Genomic DNA, 22061 nt, shown 5'->3' on the forward strand with positions numbered 1-22061 from the left:
CTTCCATAAAAATTCTATCATTTTTATGTAGTTAGATATATTTGTTGTTCCTTTTATAGCCCCTTGGTTTCCCTTGGTTTTTTAGGAAGGTCCATTTCACTCCAATGCTATACAAATATGTTAAGTCTTCTTTTTTAATATCTTATATTTCTATGTTTAAACTTTTAATCCATCTGGAAATGATTTTTAGGTGTTTTGAGATAGGGAGTCTACATTTTTTTCTTACAAATGGGAGGCCACGTTTTCTTCATGTCCATTTAATAAATAAACCATCTTTTCCCAGCTAAATTGAAATGCCACTTAAGTTGTATATTCAGTTCCTTTATATGTTGAAGTATTTCTGAACCTTTTCCTCTTCTACCTCTCTATTTATTCCTGTGCCAAAAATATATTTTGTTTGGGACTTCCCTAGTGGTCCAGTGGTTAAGACTCTGCGTGTCCAATGCAAGGGGTGCAGGTTCAATCCCTGGTCAGGGAACTAAGATCCAACATGCTGTGCAGCACGGCCAAAAAAAAAAAAAAAATATATATATATATATATATTCTTGTTGTTTACAGCAGTTTAAAGACGTTTGAATGTATATTAGGGAAAGTTTCTCCCCACTGTCATTTCTCAAAAATTTCTTAACTCTTCTGATATTAATTCTTTCATATGAATTTAAAAATTATTTTGTTCCATTAAGAAAAAAAAAGGAAAACATTGCCAACCTCCTCCTACCTCCCTCTTTCTCCAAACTGCATTGAATTTATGTGTTACATTGTGACAGGTTAACATGGTATTTGTTTTTCCATTTATTCAGGCCTTGTCCTTATATAAGGTTTATCAATTTCCTTATAAAAATATTATACCTTTCTGTATGAATTAATTCCCAGGTAGTTTATCATTTTTGTGAAAACATGGATAAGATACATATTATAATAGTTGGAGAAAAGTTTTTTATTTTTGTGTATTTTTCTTGTATTAATCCTCTTAACCAAATTCTCTTATTAATATTTAGTTATTCTGAGTGGAGTCTCTCCAATTTTCTGAGAATATAAATCATCTTTCCTTCAAATAGATACCTTTGTCTCTTCCAGCTTAAAAAATATATATACAAGTTTTCATTCCAACTATTTCATTTTCTTGCATTGTTACATTAGCTCAAAACTCCCAGATAAGTGTGAATAGTAGTAATGTTATTTCAGTTCTTATTTTATTTGGAATAGAGTTCGTAAAAAACTTATATGAGTTTGCTATTGGGCTTTGATAAATATCTTTATTGTATTTGGATAGTCCTTTCTATTCCTTATTTCCTTTATTTTCAATTTGCACTTTCATCCTCTCCTGGCTCCTGGATGGTTAATCAGTTATAGGATTGACTCATGCCTCATTTGGGAACCCAGGAGTCCAGGCTCCCAGCCCTCTCCTCCCTTGAGAAGTTGAACATTACTGTCTTCAAGATCTGGCCCCTCCCAACATCCTCAAAGGCATGACAGTTCTCATGAGCCTCGGGACAGAGGATTAGGCAGAAACCAGCATTTGCCCTGGGGACTCCTGGGAAATGTGGTTCTCTCCCATCGCTGACAGAGGCTGATGGGAGGTGACCAAGCCCTGTGCTCTCTTCTCTCCTCAGGGACTGGAATTGACATCCCTGTCCTCCTTCTCTTGATTGATGGTGATGAAAAGATGTTGAAGGTATAAGGGCCCAGGTGCCTGGGTCTAAGGGGTGGGCAGTAGCGGGGGGCTGTACTCCTGGGTCCTAGGGGAGGAGGGGGCTGGGAATCTAGACTCCAGGAGGTGTGAATACTTGCCTTCCCTAACCTGACTCCCCCTTTTGTCCTGTAGCGGATAGAGGACGCCACCCAGGCTCAGCTCCCCTGCCTCCTGGTGGCCGGATCTGGGGGAGCTGCAGACTGCCTGGCAGAGATCCACACTCTGGCTCCAGGGAGTGGAGGAGGCAGGCGATGTGACGCCCAAGATCTGATTAAACGTTTCTTCCCCAAAGGGGACCCTGAGATCCTACAGGCCCAGGTATGACATTGGGGGCCCAACTTGGGAACCTGAGATGGGAGAGAGCTGGGAACCTGGGTTCCTGGGTCTTGAGAGGTGAGGATGCTGAGGATTTGGAGTCCTGGATCCAAGGGAAGGGGAATGGGGGCCCAGCCTCATGGATATGAGGGAGGAAAGGCTGGGAGCCTGGACTCCTGGGTCTAAGGGAGGAGAGGCCTGGGGGCCTGGATCCCCCCTAAGTTCTGGGAGTAGAGGGTGCTAGGCACCTAGACTACTGGGTCCTGCAGGGGAATGTTCTCTTATATCTCTGTGGACAGGGCCAGGGAGTTGGGTGTGGGTTGCAAAATTTGGTATTCTGCAGGTGGAGAGGATCATGACTCGGAAGGAGCTGCTGACAGTCTATTCAGCTGATGATGGCCCTGAGGAATTTGAGACCATCGTTTTGAAGGCCCTTGTCAAGGGTAAGGCTTGGAGTCCCAAAACTTCCCCCACTGTCAGCTCAACTTTGGACACCTCTCTTGGCCTTGGCACTTTATCCATCCTCTCTAAATTGTGCCCCTTTTAATCTTTTTCCTTTTATCATTGCCTTTTGGGGCTTTGCATGGTGTTATTTGGACAGTTTTCCCAAGATACTTTCATTATGTTCCAACGTTGCTTTCCTTCTGTTGTATCCATCCACCCATCCTTTCATCCTTTATCCATCCAGCCAGCCATATGTACATTGATCTTTCCATCTACCCATTATTCCATTCATCCTTCATTCTTCCATCCATCGAATCATCCATCCATCTTGCCATCCACCCATCCTTCTACCAGTTTATTCACACATCTAGTAACAATTCCATCCACTCATCATTCTTCCATCCATCCATCTTTCATCTATCCATCCATCTTTTCATCCATCCGTCCATTCTTCTATCTATCCACCCACTCACCCTTTCTACTTTTCCTATATGCCTCCAATATGTTTTAAGCCCTGAGGGGTGGAGGAGTCAGAGAAAAACCAGAGTGCTATCTCCCAGCAAGGAGCTCCTGATATTTCACTAGAGGAATGAATGATGAAAACCAAGGTAGGGAGCATAATGGCTGCTTGGTAGAGGCTGAGGATGGAGCTCATTATTCATTCAACAAAGATTAGGCTCAGAGATAAAAGCAGTTCCTACCAGGGTTGTTTGGACACAACCTTAAGTAAAATTCAAGACAAAAGCATGGGAGAGGAACTGCTGTCAGAAAGGGGAGAAAAACGGAGAGGTGGTATTTAAACTGGGCAGCCTTGAAGAGCCAGTAGATTTTGGAGTTAGTAAGATGCGGAGGTGGGATAAATAAGTGGTAAGGGGGATCCCCAGGGCTCTGTGGGGATGTGGGTGGGGAGGGTCATTTTTGGTGTCAGAAGAGTTTTACAGGGAAAACACCCACTTAGATAAAAACTCTCAAGAGGCATAGTGTCAATTTGTAATGCGTTCTGAGTTCCAGGTCCCCACCCCAATTGCATCTACCATGTTCTGTGGTGTGGTAGTTATTTTTGACTTTGGAATCAGACAAAACTAAAATTTGAGTATCAGCTTGGCCCCCTCTCTGCTGTGTGACTTTGAGAAAGAGACTTTCCCTCTCTGAGCCTTAGTTTCTCTCTCTGAAAAATTGAGATAATACCTGGCAGGAGTGTTGTGGGCCTCAGAGGCAGATTATGGGCAGTGCCTGGTCCCCAGGGGGAGCCTAATAAATGGGAACTCTTCTTAATATGATTCCATTTCTTGTGGGGACACATCCTTTAATAGAGGATGACAGTCAGTGGGCAAATCTGATTTATTTTACAGAAGTTAACTCATCAGCCTCCTGCGAGAAAACACAGCGGCTCTCCTAGATGTGGTTTGAGGGGGTGGTGTTTTAAGTCTGTTGCCTGCAGAAGTACAAGTGATCACACTCTGCTGGGGAAACTGGAGATGGCTGGACAGTCTCAGTGTTGGCAGAGTTGAAGGGATGGGGTTTCAGCAGGTGAGGAAGGAAGAGGGAAGGGGATGAATGCTTCATAAGAGTCTAGGAACAGCCAGGCACTGTGCTGAGCAGCTGGCGCACATTATTGCCCCTGATCCTCTAACCCTTCCTATAAGGACCGTCTCCCCAGTTTGCAGATGAAGAAACTGAGGCTCAGAGAGGGGGCAAGTGACTTGCCCAAGGTCACACAAGGTTGACTGCACACTTTTGGATCCATTAAATTATCCGATCAAATTTTTAAAGGCCACTTGTTCTTCCTTGTTCTATTTAGTGACCTCCAAGTTCTTCCGAAGTCCGGCTAATGTTTACATTTTTCTGCTACTTTTCGTCTCACAAATATTCCCAAGTTGCAGGAAACCAGAGTGACTCACATTTGCCGTCAGAGCCTGTGCTTTCCTGCACCGAGGCTTTTGCTCAAGCTGCTCCTACTGCCTTGATGATTCTTTTCTCACCTTAGATGCACACTTCCAAATCCTACTAGTCTTTCAAAAGCCCTACCTCAGTGTGCATCCCCTAGGAGGCTCCCTTGGATCTCTCCATACCTCTGTGATTGTAGCCTCCCCTGGGTCCTAATCACATTCTATGCCCTCCTCCAAGGGCACCGATCACTCTAAGGGCAGTTATGTGGTTCTGGGACATATTTCCCGGGAATGAGCTCCTTCAGGGCAGGGACTGTATCCAATCTCTCTCCATCCCTCTTACTGCCTGGCCCGTAGCCTACCTCAGTAAATGTTAAATGAATAAATGATTCCCTTTCCTTTTCTTGGGGCCTCTCAACCACTGGTCTGAAGAGATTTACATTCAACTCTGCCCCTGGGTTGAACGACCTTATGCTTGTAATAGCCTGACTTCTTAAGACCCCAGACTCTGCCCAACAACATTGCCTTTATACAGAGTTTAAATGTCAGGCATCTCAAGTAGAAGCAATACAGACATTCATCAGATCTTCCCAACCTCCCCTGACTTCTTGCCCCCTCTCCTTCTCACCCTTTCAGCCTGTGGGAGCTCTGAAGCCTCAGCTTACCTGGATGAGTTGCGTTTGGCTGTGGCTTGGAACCGTGTGGACATTGCCCAGAGTGAACTCTTCCGGGGGGATATCCGATGGCGGGTGAGGGGTTGGGGCCTGGCGATTGGGGATCCTGACAAAAGGGATGCATTTCCCCCACTCCCTGACTCCTTTGACATCTGGCTCTATCTTCCTTTATGGCCTGTCCAGCCTTCTCTTAATTGTGCATCCATCTCTGGTTGTCCATCTGTCCCCATCTTGTTCCCTCTCTCCCCATCCATCCATCCATCTACTTGCCCACCCATCCATCCTCTCATCCATCCCTCCACCCATCCATCAATCCGACCGTCCATCCATCCATCTGTCACTCATAGCTCTGTACCCCCATCTCTTGTCCTTAATCTCTGACCTCACCTGGCCTTCTGCCTGTCTCTGTGCTCAACTCTTCCCCCATTCATTCCGCCCCCACCAGTCTTTCCACCTGGAAGCCTCCCTCATGGACGCCCTTCTGAATGACCAGCCAGAGTTCGTGCGCTTGCTCATCTCCCATGGCCTTAGCCTGGGCTGCTTCCTGACCCCTACGCGCCTGGCCCAGCTCTACAACGCAGCGCCCCCCAACTCACTTATCCGCAGCCTTTTGGACCAGGTGTCCCACGGCACAGGCAACAAAGGCCCAGTCTCTAAACCCTCTTCGGAGCCACAACCCCCTAAGGTGGGGCAGGTGCTGCGGATGCTGCTGGGGAAGACGTGTGCGCCGACGTTCCCCGCCGGGGGCACCCACCAGGGCGATGGCAGCAAGGAGGATGTAAGGAATGGGGTGGGTGGGGGAAGCACAAAAGGGTCTGGGGGCGGGGCTATGCCAGGAGGGGGCGTGGTCAGAGCAGGGGGTGTGTGACTGAACGGGGTGTGGGGGCTGATGGTTGGGGCAGAGTCAGGAAAGGTCTGGGGCGGAGACAACGCTCACCTTGCCTTCCTCGCCTCCAGTCGTATCTGCTCTGGGACAAGGCTACCTCAGAACTTGTGCTGGAAGCCGTCCCCGGGCAGGCACCCTGGATTGACCTGCTCCTCTGGGCACTACTGCTCAACAGGGCTCAGATGGCCATGTACTTCTGGGAGATGGTGAGTGCTGACTTGATCTCTGATTCTACTCTCTCCTACATTCCTGTCCTTTATTTCTACCGAACTCCAATGCTTGTGCTGTTTCTTCCTCCCCACCCCCCCATATCATGCATTTCTTGTAACTTGCTTTTTCCATTAACAGTATATATTGGGCATTTACCCTTGTTTATACATATGCATCAATCTCATCCTTTCAAAGTGGTTGCTTGTATGAGGAAGTTAGACGTTATCTGTAGCTGATGGGGATTCATTTCATCATAATTGTGCTTGCAATTTAGATGCATTGTTGTAGTTGCAATGCAGAAGGGGACAAGACTAGAGGCAAGGATGCCAGGTAGGAAGGTAAAGCTTCAGGCAGCCAAGATGGGGGCCTGGATTAAAGCTGGTGAGACATAGGTGTTGGGACACATTTGAGAAGTTTAAAAAAAAGTCATGGTATTCGAATAGGATCAAAGACAGACCCTATCTTTATGTCAAAGAAATATCTTGACAGGAGTTCTTCAGCCCTGGGTTATTTTCAGCCCATCCGGTCATTGGTTAAAAATAAATAGATTTTTTTTTAAATTGAGATAAATGTTTATCAATGTTGTAGCATGTATTAGAACATCCTTCCTTTTTAAGGTTGAATTATATTCCATTGTATGGATATACTACATTTTCTTTATCCATTCATCTGTTTATGGACATGTGGATTGTTTTGACCTTTTGGCTATTGTGGATAATACTGCTATGATTAGTGTACAAATATCTGTTTGAGTCCCTGCTTTCAATTGTTTTGAGTACATATCTAAGAGTGGAATTGCTGGACCATATGGTAATTCTAGGTTTAATTTTTTGAGGAACTGCCATACTATTTTCCACAGTGGTGGTACCATTTAAATTTCCACCAGCAATGCACAAGTGTTCCAATTTCTCCACATCTTCACCAGCACTTGTTCTTTTCTTTTCTCTTTTCTCTTCCTTCCTCTCTCTCTCTCTCTGTCTCTTTTTTATAATTGCCATCCTAATGGGTGTGATCTCACCTTGGTTTTTTTTTTTTTTAAAATATTTATTTATTTATTTACTTGGCTGCGCCGGGTCTTAGTTGCGGCACGTGGGATCTTCGTTGCGGCATGCAGGCTCTTGGTTGTGGCATTCAGGATCTAGTTCCCTGACCAGGGATCGAACCCCCTGCATTGGGAGCTTGGAGTCTTAACCACTGGACCACCAGGGAAGTCCCTCTCACTTGGTTTTTTTTTTTTTAAGTTTTATTTTTATTTATTTATTTTATTTGTTTATTATTTTTGGCTGCGTTGGGTCTTTGTTGCTGTGCGTGGGCTTTCTCTAGTTGTGGCGAGCGGGGGCTACTCTTCGTTGCAGCGCGCGGGCTTCTCATTGCGGTGGCTTCTCTTGTTGCAGAGCACGGGCTTCGGTAGTTGTGGTGCGTGAGCTCAGTAGTTGTGGCTCGCAGGCTCTAGAGCGCAGGCTCGGTAGTTGTGGCACACGGGCTTAGTTGCTCCACGGCATGTGGGATCTTCCCGGACCAGGGCTGGAACCCGTGTCCCCTGCATTGGCAGGCGGATTCTTAACCATTGCGCCACCAGGGAAGCCCTCTCACTTGGTTTTGATTTGCATTTTCTTAATGATTAGTGAGGTTGAGAACCTTTTCATGTGCTTATCGGCCATCTATCTTTCTTAAGAGAAATGTCTATTCAAGTCTTTGCCCATTTTTTAATTGACTCTTTGGTCTTTTTTGTTGATGAGTTTAAAGAATTCTTTATATGTTCTGGGTATTAATCCCTTATTAGATAGATGATTTGCAAATACATTCTCTCTCTCTGTGGGCTGTCTTTTCCTTTTGTTGATAATGTCTTTTGATGCACAAAAGTATTACATTTTGATGAAGTCCCATTTGTCTTTTTTTTTCCTTTGTTTTCTTGTGCTTTTGGTGTCATATCTAAGTAACCATTGCCAAATCCAAGATCATGAAGTTTTATCCCTATGTTTCCTTCTAAGAGTTTTATAGTTTTATAACTATTATATATATAATTATTTAACCGTACATGTTAATCTTATTGAGATTCCTTACATATGATGAGTCACTTCTGTCTTGCTGATTTTAAAATTCTTTCTTTGTTTTTGGCTTTCAGTAATTTGATTATAATGTTTTGTAGTGTGGATCTCTTTGAATTTATCCTACTTGGAGTTTCTTCATCTTTCTGGATGTACAGATTCATGTATTTCATCAGATTGGGGAAGTTTTAGTATGTTATATCCTCAAATATTCTTTCTGTCCCTTTCTCTCTGTCCTCTCCTTTTGGGACTCCCATTATGCATATGTTGGTATGGTTGATGGTGTCCCACAGATCTCTTAGGGTCTCTTTATTTTTCTTCATTCTTTTTCCTTTCTGCACCTCAAACTGGATAATCGCAATTGACCTATCTTCAAGTTTACAAATTCTTTCTTCTGTCTCCTCAAAGCTGCTCTTAAGCCCTTTAAATGAATTTTTCATTTCAGTTATTGCACTTTTCAGCTGCAGAATTTCTATTTGGTTCCTTTTTATTTTTTAAAAATTTATTTACTTATTTATTTTTGGCTGCATTGGGTCTTCATTGCTGCGTGAAGGCTTTCTCTAGTGGCGAGCGGGGGCTACTCTTCATTGCAATGCACAGGCTTCTCAATGCGGTAGCTTCTCTTGTTGCGGAGCACAGGCTCTAGGGGTGCGGGCTTCAGTAGTTGTGGCACGTGGGCTCAGTAGTTGTGACTCGTGGGCTCTAGAGCACAGGCTCAGTAGTTGTGGCACACGGGCTTAGTTGCTTCGTGGCATGTGGGATCTTCCTGGACCAGGGCTCGAACCCATGTCCCTTGCATTGGAAGGCGGATTCTTAACCACTGCGCCACCAGGGAAGTCCCTGGTTCCTTTTTATAATTTCTATATCTTTATTTCTATTCTCTATTTGCTGACACATCATTCTCCTGGCTTCCTTTAGCTCTTTGTTCATAATTTCCTTTAGCTTTTTGAGCATATTTAAGACAGTTGATTTAAAGTCTTTCTCTAGTAAATCCAGTGGCTAAGTTTCCTAATTTATTTTGTCCTGTGAATGGGTCATACTTTTTTGTTTCTTTGCATGCCTCATAATTTTTGTTGTTGTTGTTGAAAACAGGACATTTTGAATATTATAATATGGCAACTTTGGAAATCAGCTTAACTCCTTCCTTCAGGGGTTGTTGTTGCTGCTTGTTGTGGGTGGTGGTTGTTTGCTTAGTGACTTTCCTAAGCTATTTTTGTAAAGTCTGTATTCTTTGTCATGTATGGCCACTGAAACCCCATTCTGTTAGCTTAGTGGTCAGCTAGTGACTTGACAGAGATTCCCTTAAATGCACAGGGGTGGGGGAGTAAAGCTCTTCCACTTTGCAGGTTGGCTCTTTGTGGAGCTGTCTTTCAACACTTAGGCAGGCTGTTTACAATTTGACTTTAGCCTTCACTTCCTGCTTTTGCTGAGCCTAAAGGTCAGCCAGAGGTGAAAGCTTAGGGCTTTCCATAGTCTTTTCTGAGCATGCATCCAGTCTTGGTCATGTTTGTAGCCTTCTAGATTTCCTGGTACATGTAGGAGCTTTTTATTTTTTTGTTTTATTTTTACTTCTTTATTTATTTGGCTGTGCTGCGTGGCATGCGGGATATTAGTTCCCCCAACAGGGATCTAACCCGTGCTTCCTGCAGTGGAAGCTCAGAGTCCTAACCACTGGACCACCAGGGAATTCCCCATAGGAGCTTTTAAAACCCCTTACTCCCCCAAGCATCTCCTTCCCCAGCTGCTCCCCTCTTCCCTCCCAAGCTGTTCAGAGTATCTATTGCTTGCCTCAGCTACTTGAGGCAAAGAATCTGTTATTCTTTGCCTCAGTTAGCTGAGGCTGATACATTTGTGTTTAATGTTTTCAAACACCACCTGGGAAGACACTTCTGCTCTGGGGAAGCACCAAAAACAGTGAAACAAAGGCCAACCCTTGAGCTGTCCCTTCAGAGAGCCACAAGCTAGGTTTATACACACAACCACAATTATTTAAGAGTAAGATCTGAATTGCTGCTTCTGATACCAACAACCTGAAGCAGGAATATGGGCTGTTGCCTTCAAGGCAACCACTGAGCTGGGGAATTGGCAATGGTAAGTGGATTAGTTAAAATGTCACAGTGCTCTTTTACTGAGATCTTTCATTAAGCATTCTCCTGTTTGCTGTAAATTTTATGTTAGAGTCCAGAATTCCGAAAAAGTTGATCCTGACAGTTTTTTGCCAGCTTCTTTGTTGCTTTTGTGGAGGGACAGTGTTTTGAAGTTCTCTACTCTGCCATCTTAGGTGACATCTCCATTGCTTCTTGGCTTGTCTGTAACCTCTGATGTCATTTTAATTCCAGCCCAGCCCCTGGTCTCTGAACCACCTGACTTCTGACATTTTCCCTTGATGTCCAGTTTCTTCCAGATCCATCTACAAATATTACTTCATCCTTGGTCTCTGATGACCTTGGTTAAATTCTTTTTTTTTTTTTTGGCCATGCCACGCAGCTTGCGGGATCTTTGTTCCCCGACCAGGGATCAAACCCGTGTCCCCTGCAATGGAAGCATGGAGTCCTAACCACTGGACCACCAGGGAATTCCCGATCTTAGTTAATTCCTAACCTCTGGCTCTGTCCCTTCCCTTGATCACAAGCTTTCCTCTCACCTTCTTCACCCCTCTGTGACTCTCATTCCAAACTCTGACCCTAATTGTGACCCCCGTCTCTGTCTCTCCAGGGTTCCAATTCCGTGGCCTTAGCTCTTGGGGCCTGTTTGTTGCTGCGAGTGCTGGGGCGCCTGGAGACTGAGGCTGAGGAGGCAGCACGGAGGAAGGACCTGGCAGCCAAGTTTGAGGGGCTGGCTGTTGGTGCGTGGGGCATGGGTGCCTGGCGGGGCAGGGACAGGGAGCTGCCATGAAGGGGGTTGTAAACCTACCCATTCCTCCTCTCGTCACTCTGCCTCTTCCCCTTCAATCCCCTCATCTCTTCGCTCACACCGTCTTCCTACTACTTTTCCTCCCTCTCACATAAATCTCCTGCACCCAGACCTCTTTGGAGAATGCTACCGCAGCAGCGAGGAACGGGCTGCTCACCTGCTTCTTTGGCGCTGCCCACTCTGGGGGGATGCCACCTGCCTCCACCTTGCCATGCAGGCTGATGCCCGTGCCTTCTTTGCCCAAGATGGGGTACAGGTGAGCATCTGATATACCAACATCCCAAACAGTTCTCAGCTGGACTGTGGGAAGTCTGGAGGATAAGCCCCTGCCATGGTGGGCAGTCCGTGGTCTTAACCAGCCTCTCTCCCTGGAGATAACCCCTCTCCAGAAAGTCTCAGCCTTCTCCTGGAAGGGTTGGTCTTCCCAAAAGAAGCCTCACACCCTGCCACAGTAAAGCCAACCTTCCCACAGCAAAGCGCACCCTCCTAAAAAGTTCTATTCCAGGGAATCCCCTGGCAGTCCAGTGCTTAGGATGTGGCGCTTTCACTTCCGTGGCCCAGGTTCAGTCCCTGGTCAGGGAACTAAAAAAAGTTCTATTCCAGATATAGGAATACCCGGGACTTTAGTAAGAAGTCTCACCTCTCACATAAGGAGTCCTTCCCACTTCCTTAAGAGGTGCCCACTGCCAGGCTTCAACAATTAAAGTGGTGTCACTGGACAATTACTTAGTGTTTTGGATATAGACAAACTCTGGTTTAGGAAATCCTACCCTTCCTTTGGGGAGACCTGTGTGCCCCCATAGTTGCTCCCATCCTGCTAATCCTGACATTTTGAAAACACTCTCGGTCTCCTTAATCTAAATCTGACAGGGGCAAAGAGAGTCCCATCCTCAGTACAAGAAGTTTTGCCTACCCAGCAGGAAGTCCCATTTCACTTCTTGGAATGATTTGTTGGCACTTCAAATACTTTCCCTGAGTCCTTTGCTTTGAATGGTGGTTAAACTCATGGATTGCAGCTTTTGCCTCTTCTGTAACCTCCCTGTGCTCCACCTGTGAAAAAGGAGAAAATATTAGTACCTGTCCTCCTGGAGGTGTGGTGAGGGTTAAGTGAGCTAATCTGTGTAAAGTGCTTAGCCCAGTATCTGATATATCATGTTAACAAATGTTGGCTGTTTAACTCTTTTAAAATCTGGGACAGGTGTTCCTTGCCTTTGACTCCTTTCCCCCAACCCCCAGTAGTTATGGCCCGCACAGTGAGCATTTGCTCTGTGCTCTGGAGTGTGGCTTGATCCTTGTCTGGGGTCTTGGGAGAGGGCTGTGGGGAGATTCAGGCTCCTAATCCTCCCCACACCCCACAGTCTCTGCTGACACAGAAGTGGTGGGGGGAGATGGACAGCACCACACCCATCTGGGCCCTGGTTCTCACCTTCTTTTGCCCCCCACTCATCTACACCAACCTCATCACCTTCAGGTCAGTCCCCTGGGGTTAGATTGGCAGGAGGAGGGGGAGAGGGGAGATCAGTCTCTACTTCCTGCTGAATTCTGGCTGCCTTTCTACTTGGTCTGTCCAGTGCTTCCCCCACCCTTGTTCATTCTCTTTCCCTCCCCCAGACTGGGAGCATGTTGTGGGAAGCGAGCGTGGGGGGTGGGTCTCTGCAGTATCTCTAGGGGCAATTCCTCTGCCCTCTGGCCATGGCTCTGGGGGGAAGGTCACTTTCGGATGATACCTCTCATTCCCTGCAGTGTCTCTGGGTCACTGAGTTTGGTTTGGAGAATTCCTCTCCCACCTACCCTCCCCCTATTTCTCACTCTGTGTGTCCCTCCATGCCAGGAAGCCAGATGAGGAGCCCACGCAGAAGAACCTGGTAGTTGACACGGACAGGGACGTCATTGGGGAAGGGCCTGGCAAGTGAGTGAAGCACCAGCACTGTGCGGGGGTAGGGGGCACCCTAGGCAGCTCCAGGAGCACCAGGTAATGGGAGCAAAACCAGAGGGGAGAAGTGGGGCTTCGGGAGATGGTGGTTTCATGAAGCCACTGAAAATACTGAGGAAGTTTCCCAAATGCCAGGCTCAAGGCTTGGTTCAACTTTGGTTCTGCCACCAAGGAGTTCCTCACTGAAAATCAATTTGCTTCATGATACATGTATTTCTGTCTTGATAAAGCAAGTGGAATTGGGTGGATTTGGTTCATTTATGGGTCTTTTGCCAATTTTTTTTTTCTGACTCCAGGGCCTTTGCTCTTAATCTCTGTGCTGTGGTACCCATGAAGGTGTTTTCAAAATCAGTCCTAAGCAAATGAAATTGAATATTTATCAATCTTCTCTTAATTCTGCAGAGCAGAGGTGCTGGGGGACTTGGCTCTGAGTCAAGCAGAGTGGGGTTCAAATCCCGACTTTGCCTTTGTAAGTGGCTTCACCCCTGAGCCTCAGCTTTCTTTGCTGTAAAGAGAAGGTTGTACGTGTGTTAGTCAGGTTAGGTTGAGTAATGCTGCAATGACAAAGCATCCCAAACTCTCAGTGGGCTGGCAACAGTGAGGATTTAATTGTCATTCATGCTCCATTTTTGGGTTGTCTGTGGCTGTGCTCCACGTGGTCTCCACTTTGGGATAAACAAACACCTCCTAGCTGAGATGTTGCTGGTATCATGGTAGAGGGAAAAGAGACATGGCAAACCAGGTTCTGGACCTTAAAGCCTCCACTTGGAAGTGACACGTGTCACTTTTGCCCACATTTCATTGCCGAAAACTAGTCATATGATAATTCCTTAGCTCTTAATTCTCCCACTGGGAGGGAACCAAAATGTTTGGTCCACAGTAATACAATATACCACAACGCCTGATGGAACAGTTGGGAGGATTCATGGAGATAATGTGTATTAAATGTGCATGTTGTAGTGCCTGGCACAAAGTAAGTGCTCAGCTCATGGGGACTAGCATTACTACTGCTATTACTGATACACTTATTTGTTTTGTTGAATGGTGTGTGTGTGTGTGTGTGTGTGTAGGTATAAGGGTCTAAATCTATGGTAATAGAGAAACAGAGGAAGAGGCCCCATCTTTGCACCCTCCATCTCTACTTTAATCATCTGAATGGGAACAGGGAGGAAACTCAGCCCCAATATTCCCGAAGAAAAAGTGTTTCTGGTAACTGTTAGAAACGTAATCAGATTGCCAGAAGTCTGTAAAACCTACCACCTGCTGTGAAACAAGTCAAATTTAAATGTATTATGTATATACATATTTTTTCTGAGACAATGCACAAAGAATACAAAATATTTGTCAAGGTAGAAGAGACTACTAAGAAAAAAATTTGGACCACTGAAAAAAATTAGACAGAGGGTCCCAATGTCACGATCCATAGTGGTATCCTTGTCTGGTGAGTTCCCAACATTTGTACCATATGATGATGACAATAGCTGAGGTTATAGAACACTTACAGTGGGCAGCCAGTGCGCTAAATTGTTTTGAAAATCAGTTCATTTAATTCTCTCAACAACCCTATGCCATAGGGTCCATTATTATCCCCGTTTTACAGATGACATAACTGAGGCATTAAGTCACCCACCTCAGATCATGTGATTGGTCAGTGGTGGAGCTGGGATTTGAACCCAGATCTTCTTGTTCCTGAATCTGTGCTTTTAGTCACTGTAGAAAGCCACCTCCCTGGAGAGCTTTGTAAAAGGACAGATTCCTGGATGCTTCTCCTCCAGGGAAGCATCCAGGAATCTGTGTGTCTCCTGCCTGGAGGTGATTCAAGATGGCAGACTTCGGGGAGCATTCTGACCCATCACATATTTTTGTTACCAGGTCTGTTTTGTCTTATTATTGGGGAGCTAGTTCTCCTCTCTGCATCTCACTTTCTTTAGCTTTTACTGTTCTTTCTGCTTATTTTCTTTAGAACAGCCTGAAAAAAACAAAAAAAGAACAGTCCTATTGAGATATAGTTCACATACCATTCAGTTCACCCATTTAAGGTGTACAATTTTCAGTCGTTTTCAGTATATTCACAGAGTTGTGAAATCATCACAAAATTAATTTGAAAACATTTTCATCACTGCAGCAAGAAATCTTGTATCCATTAACAGTCTCACTCCCCACTCCTCCCTTCTCCCAGTCCCAGGCAACCACTAATTTACTTTCTGTCCCTACGGATTTGCCTGTTCTGGACATTCCATATAAATGGAGTCCTACACCAGGTGGTTTTTTATGACTGGCCTCGTTAACTTAACATCATGTTTTCAAGATTGATCCACTTTGTAGCATATGTCAGTGCTTCATTCCTTTTTATTGTTGAATAATATTCCATTGTTTGAATCTACCACATTTTATTTATCTATTCATCAGCTGATGGACATTTGGGTTGTTTCCACTTTGGGGTTTTCTTTCCACTTGGTTTATAAAGAGAGGATGCCTTTCCAAGCCAGTTTATTTTTCCTGTTAGCTTTCTGAATTTATTATTATTTGTATTATTCATTTTTCTGTTTCTGATTTGAGATCAGAATTAAGAGTTAGGATGAAACTGGGACAGAGGATCAGAACTCAGGCGAGAAGGGTCAGAGATATGAGTGGACCTAGAAGCTTAGAATTCAGATATGGCTGTACAGTCAGAGATCAGATATAGGGAAGGAAGAGTTATCTGAGAAAACTGTGCTGGATAATCTGATATCAGAATTTATGGGTTAGAAGTTAATATTCAGGGATGGAGTTGTCAAACCTGGGGAACCAAGGCCATGAAAGTGAGGGGGTCAGAGGTCATATTTGAGGGCCAGAGGTCAGATAGATGGTCCAAGGTCAGACAGAGAGTCAGAGGTTGTGAAGGTGAAAGAAGAGGGACTTGGAGACAAAAGCCAGACAAGAGTCAGAGGTCAGCCCAGAGGCCAGAGGTCAGAAAGGTGGAAAAAGTCAGAGGTGCAAGCTCAGCAGTCTTGATGGTAGGAGATTTCAGAGGTCAGACATTAGATACAGGGGTCAAAAGTCAAGGTGATGGCGGACATCAGACTTAGTTTCAGGTCAGGCAGGGTCAGAAGTCGTGAAGGTGGGGAATGTCTGGAAAGGAGGATGAGGAGGATATGAAAGTTTAGAGGTCCTGATAATGGTGACAGTCAGGTGCAGAGGTCAGATTGAGCCCTTCTCCCTTCTCTCCCTCTCTCCCAGGACCACAGACCATCCTGGGAAGAGGATGCTCAGCGGCAGGAGCTGCTGTGGGGGGTTCCCCCAGCGCCTGCGCCGCTGGCCCCAGTTCTGGGGAGCGCCGGTGACTTCCTTCATGGGCAACGTGGTCAGCTACCTCCTCTTCCTGTTGCTCTTCGCCCACGTGCTGCTCATTGACTTCCAGCCCGAGACACCCAGCGCCCTGGAGCTGCTGCTCTACTTCTGGGCCTTCACCCTGCTCTGCGAGGAGTTCCGCCAGGGGCTGGGTAGCGGCTTGGGCAGCCTGGCCATGGGGGCCCCCAGGACAGACTCCCACCAGGCCCCACTGCGCCGCCGCCTGCACCTCTACCTCTCAGACACCTGGAACCAGTGCGACCTGGTGGCCCTCACCTGCTTCCTCCTGGGCGCGGGCTGCCGGTGAGTGCCCTGTGACCTTACACTCCCAGCCCATGGTGACCTCTGACCCTTCCTTCCTGGGGGTCGGGGGGTGGGAGTGGGGATGGGGGCGAGGGGTGGGGTTGGGGGTCTCAACTCTTGGCTTCCCTGCGGCAGGCAGAGGCTAAATCCAACTCCACTTATTCTTTTCTTTTTTTCACTGAGGTATAGTTGATGTACAATATTATATAAGTTGCAGGTATACATATAGTGATTCACAATTTTAAAATAACTTTGCTTATTCTTTTTTTTAAAATAATTAATTAATTTGGCTGCATTGGGTCTTCGTTGCGGTGCACGGGCTTCTCATTGCGGCGGCTTCTCTTGTTGCGGAGCACGGGCTCTAGGCGCGCAGACTTCAGTAGTTGTGGCTCGCGGACTCTAGAGCTCAGGCTCAGTAGTCGTGGCGCACTGGCTTAGTTGCTCCGCGGCATGTGGGATCTTCCCAGACCAGGGCTTGAATCCGCGTCCCCTGCATTGGCAGGCGGATTCTTAACCACTCCGCCACCAGGGAAGCCCCTGCTTATTCGTAGAAAAAAAAAAAAAAAAAAAAAAATCCCCTCTTGATTGAAAGTACTGCCTAAAGATGTTCTGTAAGTCGTTTGCTCACATGTGGATATCTGGCTTTAAGGCTGATACGATAGAATGAGGACCCCACTGCTCTTCATTCTAGATCTGGACTTTACAGGATGTTTCTCTAGTCCTCAACATGGCCCTGCAGCTGCACCCCTGTCCTGGACCCCAGACATCAGGCCACACACCGAGTGCCACCCTCACCTCCTCCCTCCTCTTCCTCTACAGCCCTGGGTCCCAGGCCCCGTCCTCCTGGCCCCTGACTTTCTCTGTCTCATCCCCCTGTTTACCTCCACGCCTGCCTCTCCCACCTGGACCCTCGCCCCAGCCTCTCTTCTCTCCAATCCATCCCCCACAGGGCCCGCAAGGGTCTTTCTACACCCAGAGCTGGCCTGTCTCTCCCTGCTTCTTGGGGCTCTCCAGCGCCCGTGCACAGAGTCTCAGCCCCTGCCCTTCTCTGCCAGTGCTGCCTCCCTGATTTCTTTCTCTTTTCTTCATTTACACTCTGGCTTGTCTGAGAGCGACTTGCAGTTCCTTCTTCACAAGACCAGTGGTTTTGACCGTGATCCTTGGTATTTTGAATCTGCGTAATTATAAAATTGCAATCAGAATTTTACCAGTACTGACGGATTCTTACCAAGGAACTATTTTCTAGTTGCTTTAAACTGCCTTGATTGATTTTACATTGCAGGGCAGTGAAAGTAGCTTCAATTATTTTCTTTTTCAGTTTCTGAAATTATTTCAACTTGATTAATTATTATTTGGGTTAAGTTTTACAACAAATATTTGGTTCAACGTTTGTGTTTTTGTCCGTATCAAATTTTGCCAAAATCTAGGGTCTGTGTTTGTGAATTTTACTTTGTGGCTTTTATTTCTTGCATGTCCGGTTTTCCTGGGTCAAATTTCATAATTTTAAATTTCATCAGGGAGGCCTCAATGCTTTGTCAACTTTTTACTCCATAAAAATCTTGACTGTTTCTGCTTATTTCTTAGCTAATTTACAAAAAACTAACTGTGAGGAATTACCCTCAACTATTTTCTGTTGCCCAGACTGGGCTATATAATGTTAGCTCATTTCTTCCATAGTTTCTAGATTGTACTGTGTGGTGCCAGAGAGAGGGCAAAGGGCAAATCAAAATGTCCTCGGGAATAAATTGTGTTGTCTTTGGGTCTTGGCACATGCTGTTCCCCCTTCCTGAAACACTTTTCCCTCCTCTCCTTGGCCAAGCCAACTCCTACACTTCCTCTCAGCCTCAGCTTTGCTGTCTCTGCCTCTGGAGGTCTTCCTTTCTCCTACCCAGACTCTGGGTCTCTTCTTTGTGTTCCTCTAACATCCTGAGAGTCCCCCCAATAGTGCTTTGACCATGGCTTTTGCTGTCTCTCTCCTCATACAAGATTATAAACTCCTCAAGCCACATCTATCTTGTCTCCCAGCAACTTAAAACATCTTTGAATATAGTCTGTGCCCAAAGAAATGCAGAAGTGCGTCCTTATTGAACAAGATTATATTCAAATGAAGACGAGCATAGAACAGAAACGGATTATCTTCCTCAGCCATTTCAAGCTTCCTCCTTTTCTCAGCAGTTACCTCCATCAACAGTTTGGTGCACATCCTGCCTGTTCTTTTTCTATGCATTTACCTACTTCTTTTATACACAGATATTATACACAGATGATACTATATTTTATTATTCTTTTGCAACCTCTTCTTTTCCTCTGTAATATGTCCTGACATTCTTTCCATGTCAGTATTTGCAAATATTCCTTATTCTTTAAAAATGTTGCATCAGATTCCTGAAGAAGGGGTTTTAGTCTTCGCTGGCTAAAGCAGACAAGACAGACTTCTTCTTGCCAGATTTAATAAATGAATGAATTCCTTTCATGAGGCAGTGGGACAAAAATTCTGAACTTCAAGAGATAGAATTAGGCCAAAAATTTCTCTACAAAGCGTCTTTCATTTTCTACTTGAGATAACATGAAGTTATAATCAGATATTAGCTGCTCTGTGTCCAGTACTCTGATGGTGAGTTGTTTTTTTGTTTTTTGTTTTTAAATAAAGTCCTAGCTGTTAGGACACTACTGCTTTTGAAGAGAGCAGACAAAGAACTTTGTGGTCACAACCTAGTGACCATTTACAGGGGATGAAGTGTCCTGACACCCCCTTTTATAATCTGGATGGTTGACAGCAATGACCCCCTACTCTTTTCTCAGTTGACACACTGAGAGGTATGCTTCCTCTGTGCTGTGTTAAAAATGGTACAAAGTAATTCGACATGAATAATTTATTCAAACAGCAAGATAAAGTTTTGTAGAACACTGTGCTTCTGTTTATTCCTTGTATTTTGTATAAAGTATCTTCTGAGAGGAAAGGGCTAGGACCATGTGCTACCACCCTTTAGGAATACCAGTGATAGACATTTTTGTCAAGCTCATCGTTTTTTAGGTGGGGGAAGAATTATTGGACAGGAAAAAAAAATTCCAAAAATCTCATTTTACACGGGAGAAATTTCCCGTGTTCTCCAGAGTTGAATGGATGAATCGTTTTATTTTGCCAGTCCCTTCCGGATGGACATTTCAGTTGTTTCTAATTTTTTATTATTCCAAAGTAATAACAGTTTACATCTGAGATGTCAAAGGGTATGTGTATTCTTGATGTGGATTGCTTTCCTTGTAAAATAGCTTCTTCCGGCTACACACCCACCATCTGGGTAAGACACTGCCCCCTTGAGGACATGCTTGATGATACCTGATACTTTCAATCTTTAAAATTTTGTAGCTCTCAATTTAACCTTTACATGTTTTGCCAATCTGATGGGAAAAATGACCTCTCCTTGTTTTAATTTATGCATCCCTGACTCCTAGTTGGGTAAGTTGGGCATCTTTCATATCTAATGGCACATGTACTCTGTCAACTGTCTTTTCATATCCTTTGCCCCAGTTTTTAATTTATCGTGTTCATCGATCTCTTGCATGTATATGTTTTTTGGTAGGTGCTCTCCTTATACTCTGGATCCCAATCCTTGGTGGTTTTGTTCTAAGTATCTTCTTACAGTCTGCAGCTTGTCTTTTCACTTTTGTATGTTCTTTAAACATTCTTTTATTCTTTAACTTTTCATTTCGAAAAACCCCGAGACATAAAAAAATGTTGCAAAAACCGCACAGAGAATTCATCCAGATCCCCCAAATGTTAACATCTTATATTATCAGAACCAGTAAATTTTATTTAAATTTCATCAGTTGTCCACTGATGTTCTTTTTCTGGATCAGGAGCCAATCCAGGATTCCATGTTGCCTTTAGTTGTCATGTCTCCTTAATTGTCTCTAATCTGGGACAGTTTTTCGGTCCATCTTTGGCTTTTATGATCTTAACACTTTTGAACAGTCCAGACCAGTTATTTTGTAGAATTTGCCTCTGTTTAAGTTTGTCTGGTATTCCCTCCTGATCAAATTTAGGCTATGTATTTTTGGCAGAAAATTTTGCCTTTCTCTGTCCATCGTATTTATGTTATCTTTTAATACACGTAAGTTTTATATTTCAAAGTAGTTAAATATTCAGTCTTTTCCTTTATTATGATTTTGTGTCTTGTATATAAGACTCTTTTTCTTATATGACATTTATCTTATGTCAAGCTTATGAAGAAATTCTTCTGTATTTTCTTACTAAGATTTTGATGTTTTCCCTTTTACTCTAGGTTTTTAATCCCTTCAAAGTTAAAGTACATGATGCAAAATAGAGATATAATTTTTATTTTCCCCATAGGGATTGCTGATGTTATTCACCATTTGACCTTCCTCTGTGAATTGTGTGTTATCCTTTATCCGATTTCCTGTTAGGTCGTTTGTCTTCTGCTTATTGGTTTGCTGGAACTCTCTATATTTTGCCTTTTATAGGTTGGACAAATATTCCTGCAGTTTTCACAACTTGATTTTTACAGGGACCTCCCAGCTTTTTGCTAAGGCCATTGTTCATGCAGCCATTATTTAATGGGTACCAGCGCCCTGCGTGGCCCAGCTTGGCACTGTCACGGGTGCCAAATTTTAAATCTGAGTAAACCCCAGGTGAATCCGAGGTGGGGGGGGTCCCAGTTCTGGCCCTGGGGAGGCCACATCCTCACCTTCAGCCTGGTGTTGGGAAGACTTGGGGTTTTCCTTTGCACCCTGTAACCCTTGAGTGACCCCTGCCGCGTCTCCCATACCCCAGGCTGACCGCAGAACTGTATGACCTGGGCCGTACTGTCCTCTGCCTCGACTTCATGATCTTCACGCTGAGGCTGCTGCACATCTTCACAGTCAACAAACAGCTGGGGCCCAAAATCGTCATGGTGAACAAAATGGTGAGGGGGTGGGGTAGGGCTTGTGTGGGCGGGGCCAGAGGAGGAAAGGGGCGGAGCCAGGGAAGGTGTCGTGGACTCTGGAACGCAATGTCAAGGAAGGAGGCGGGGCTTTGGATGCAGGGGCGGGGCCAGAGTAGGGAAGGGCAGGGCCCGGATTGGTCTCATCTTCCTCTTCTGCAGATGAAGGATGTGTTCTTCTTCCTCTTCTTCCTTGGCGTGTGGCTGGTTGCCTATGGGGTGGCCACGGAGGGGCTCCTTAGGCCCCAGGACCGTAACCTCTCGAATATCCTGCGCCAGGTCTTCTACCGGCCCTACCTGCAGATCTTTGGGCAGATCCCCCAGGAGGACATAGACGGTGAGGAGGGATGAGAGGGCCTGACACCCTCCCTCTGAGTCCCCCCTCTCTCTCCCCTATCTCTGGGTCTCTGGCCCCTCTTCTTTCTCTTTGCGTCTCTGTTCCCCCCTCTTTCTGGGATTCTGTCTCCCTCTCTGCTCTCC

General features: G+C 45.3%; 1 protein-coding gene across 6 annotated transcripts in view; it reads left to right on the plus strand.

Moving 5' to 3' along the window:
- TRPM4 (transient receptor potential cation channel subfamily M member 4) overlaps nt 1–22061 on the plus strand; it is a 36165-nt gene that overhangs the window by 8604 nt on the left and 5500 nt on the right. For 5 of the 6 annotated variants that reach the window (XM_061173130.1, XM_061173132.1, XM_061173133.1 and 2 more), the window contains exons 7-19: nt 1614–1675; nt 1826–2011; nt 2352–2451; nt 4978–5090; nt 5461–5793; nt 5973–6107; nt 10875–11004; nt 11183–11328; nt 12431–12543; nt 12904–12981; nt 16225–16638; nt 21431–21563; nt 21744–21918. In XM_061173130.1, the coding sequence (XP_061029113.1) occupies nt 1614–1675; nt 1826–2011; nt 2352–2451; nt 4978–5090; nt 5461–5793; nt 5973–6107; nt 10875–11004; nt 11183–11328; nt 12431–12543; nt 12904–12981; nt 16225–16638; nt 21431–21563; nt 21744–21918 (2118 nt within the window). Of the gene's footprint in view, nt 1–1613; nt 1676–1825; nt 2012–2351; nt 2452–4977; nt 5091–5460; nt 5794–5972; nt 6108–10874; nt 11005–11182; nt 11329–12430; nt 12544–12903; nt 12982–16224; nt 16639–21430; nt 21564–21743; nt 21919–22061 lie in introns of those variants that run through there. The other variant, XM_061173135.1, reaches the window with a different exon arrangement.

This window comes from Eubalaena glacialis, chromosome 18 (assembly GCF_028564815.1).
Source record: "Eubalaena glacialis isolate mEubGla1 chromosome 18, mEubGla1.1.hap2.+ XY, whole genome shotgun sequence".
Lineage (NCBI taxonomy): Eukaryota > Metazoa > Chordata > Mammalia > Artiodactyla > Balaenidae > Eubalaena > Eubalaena glacialis.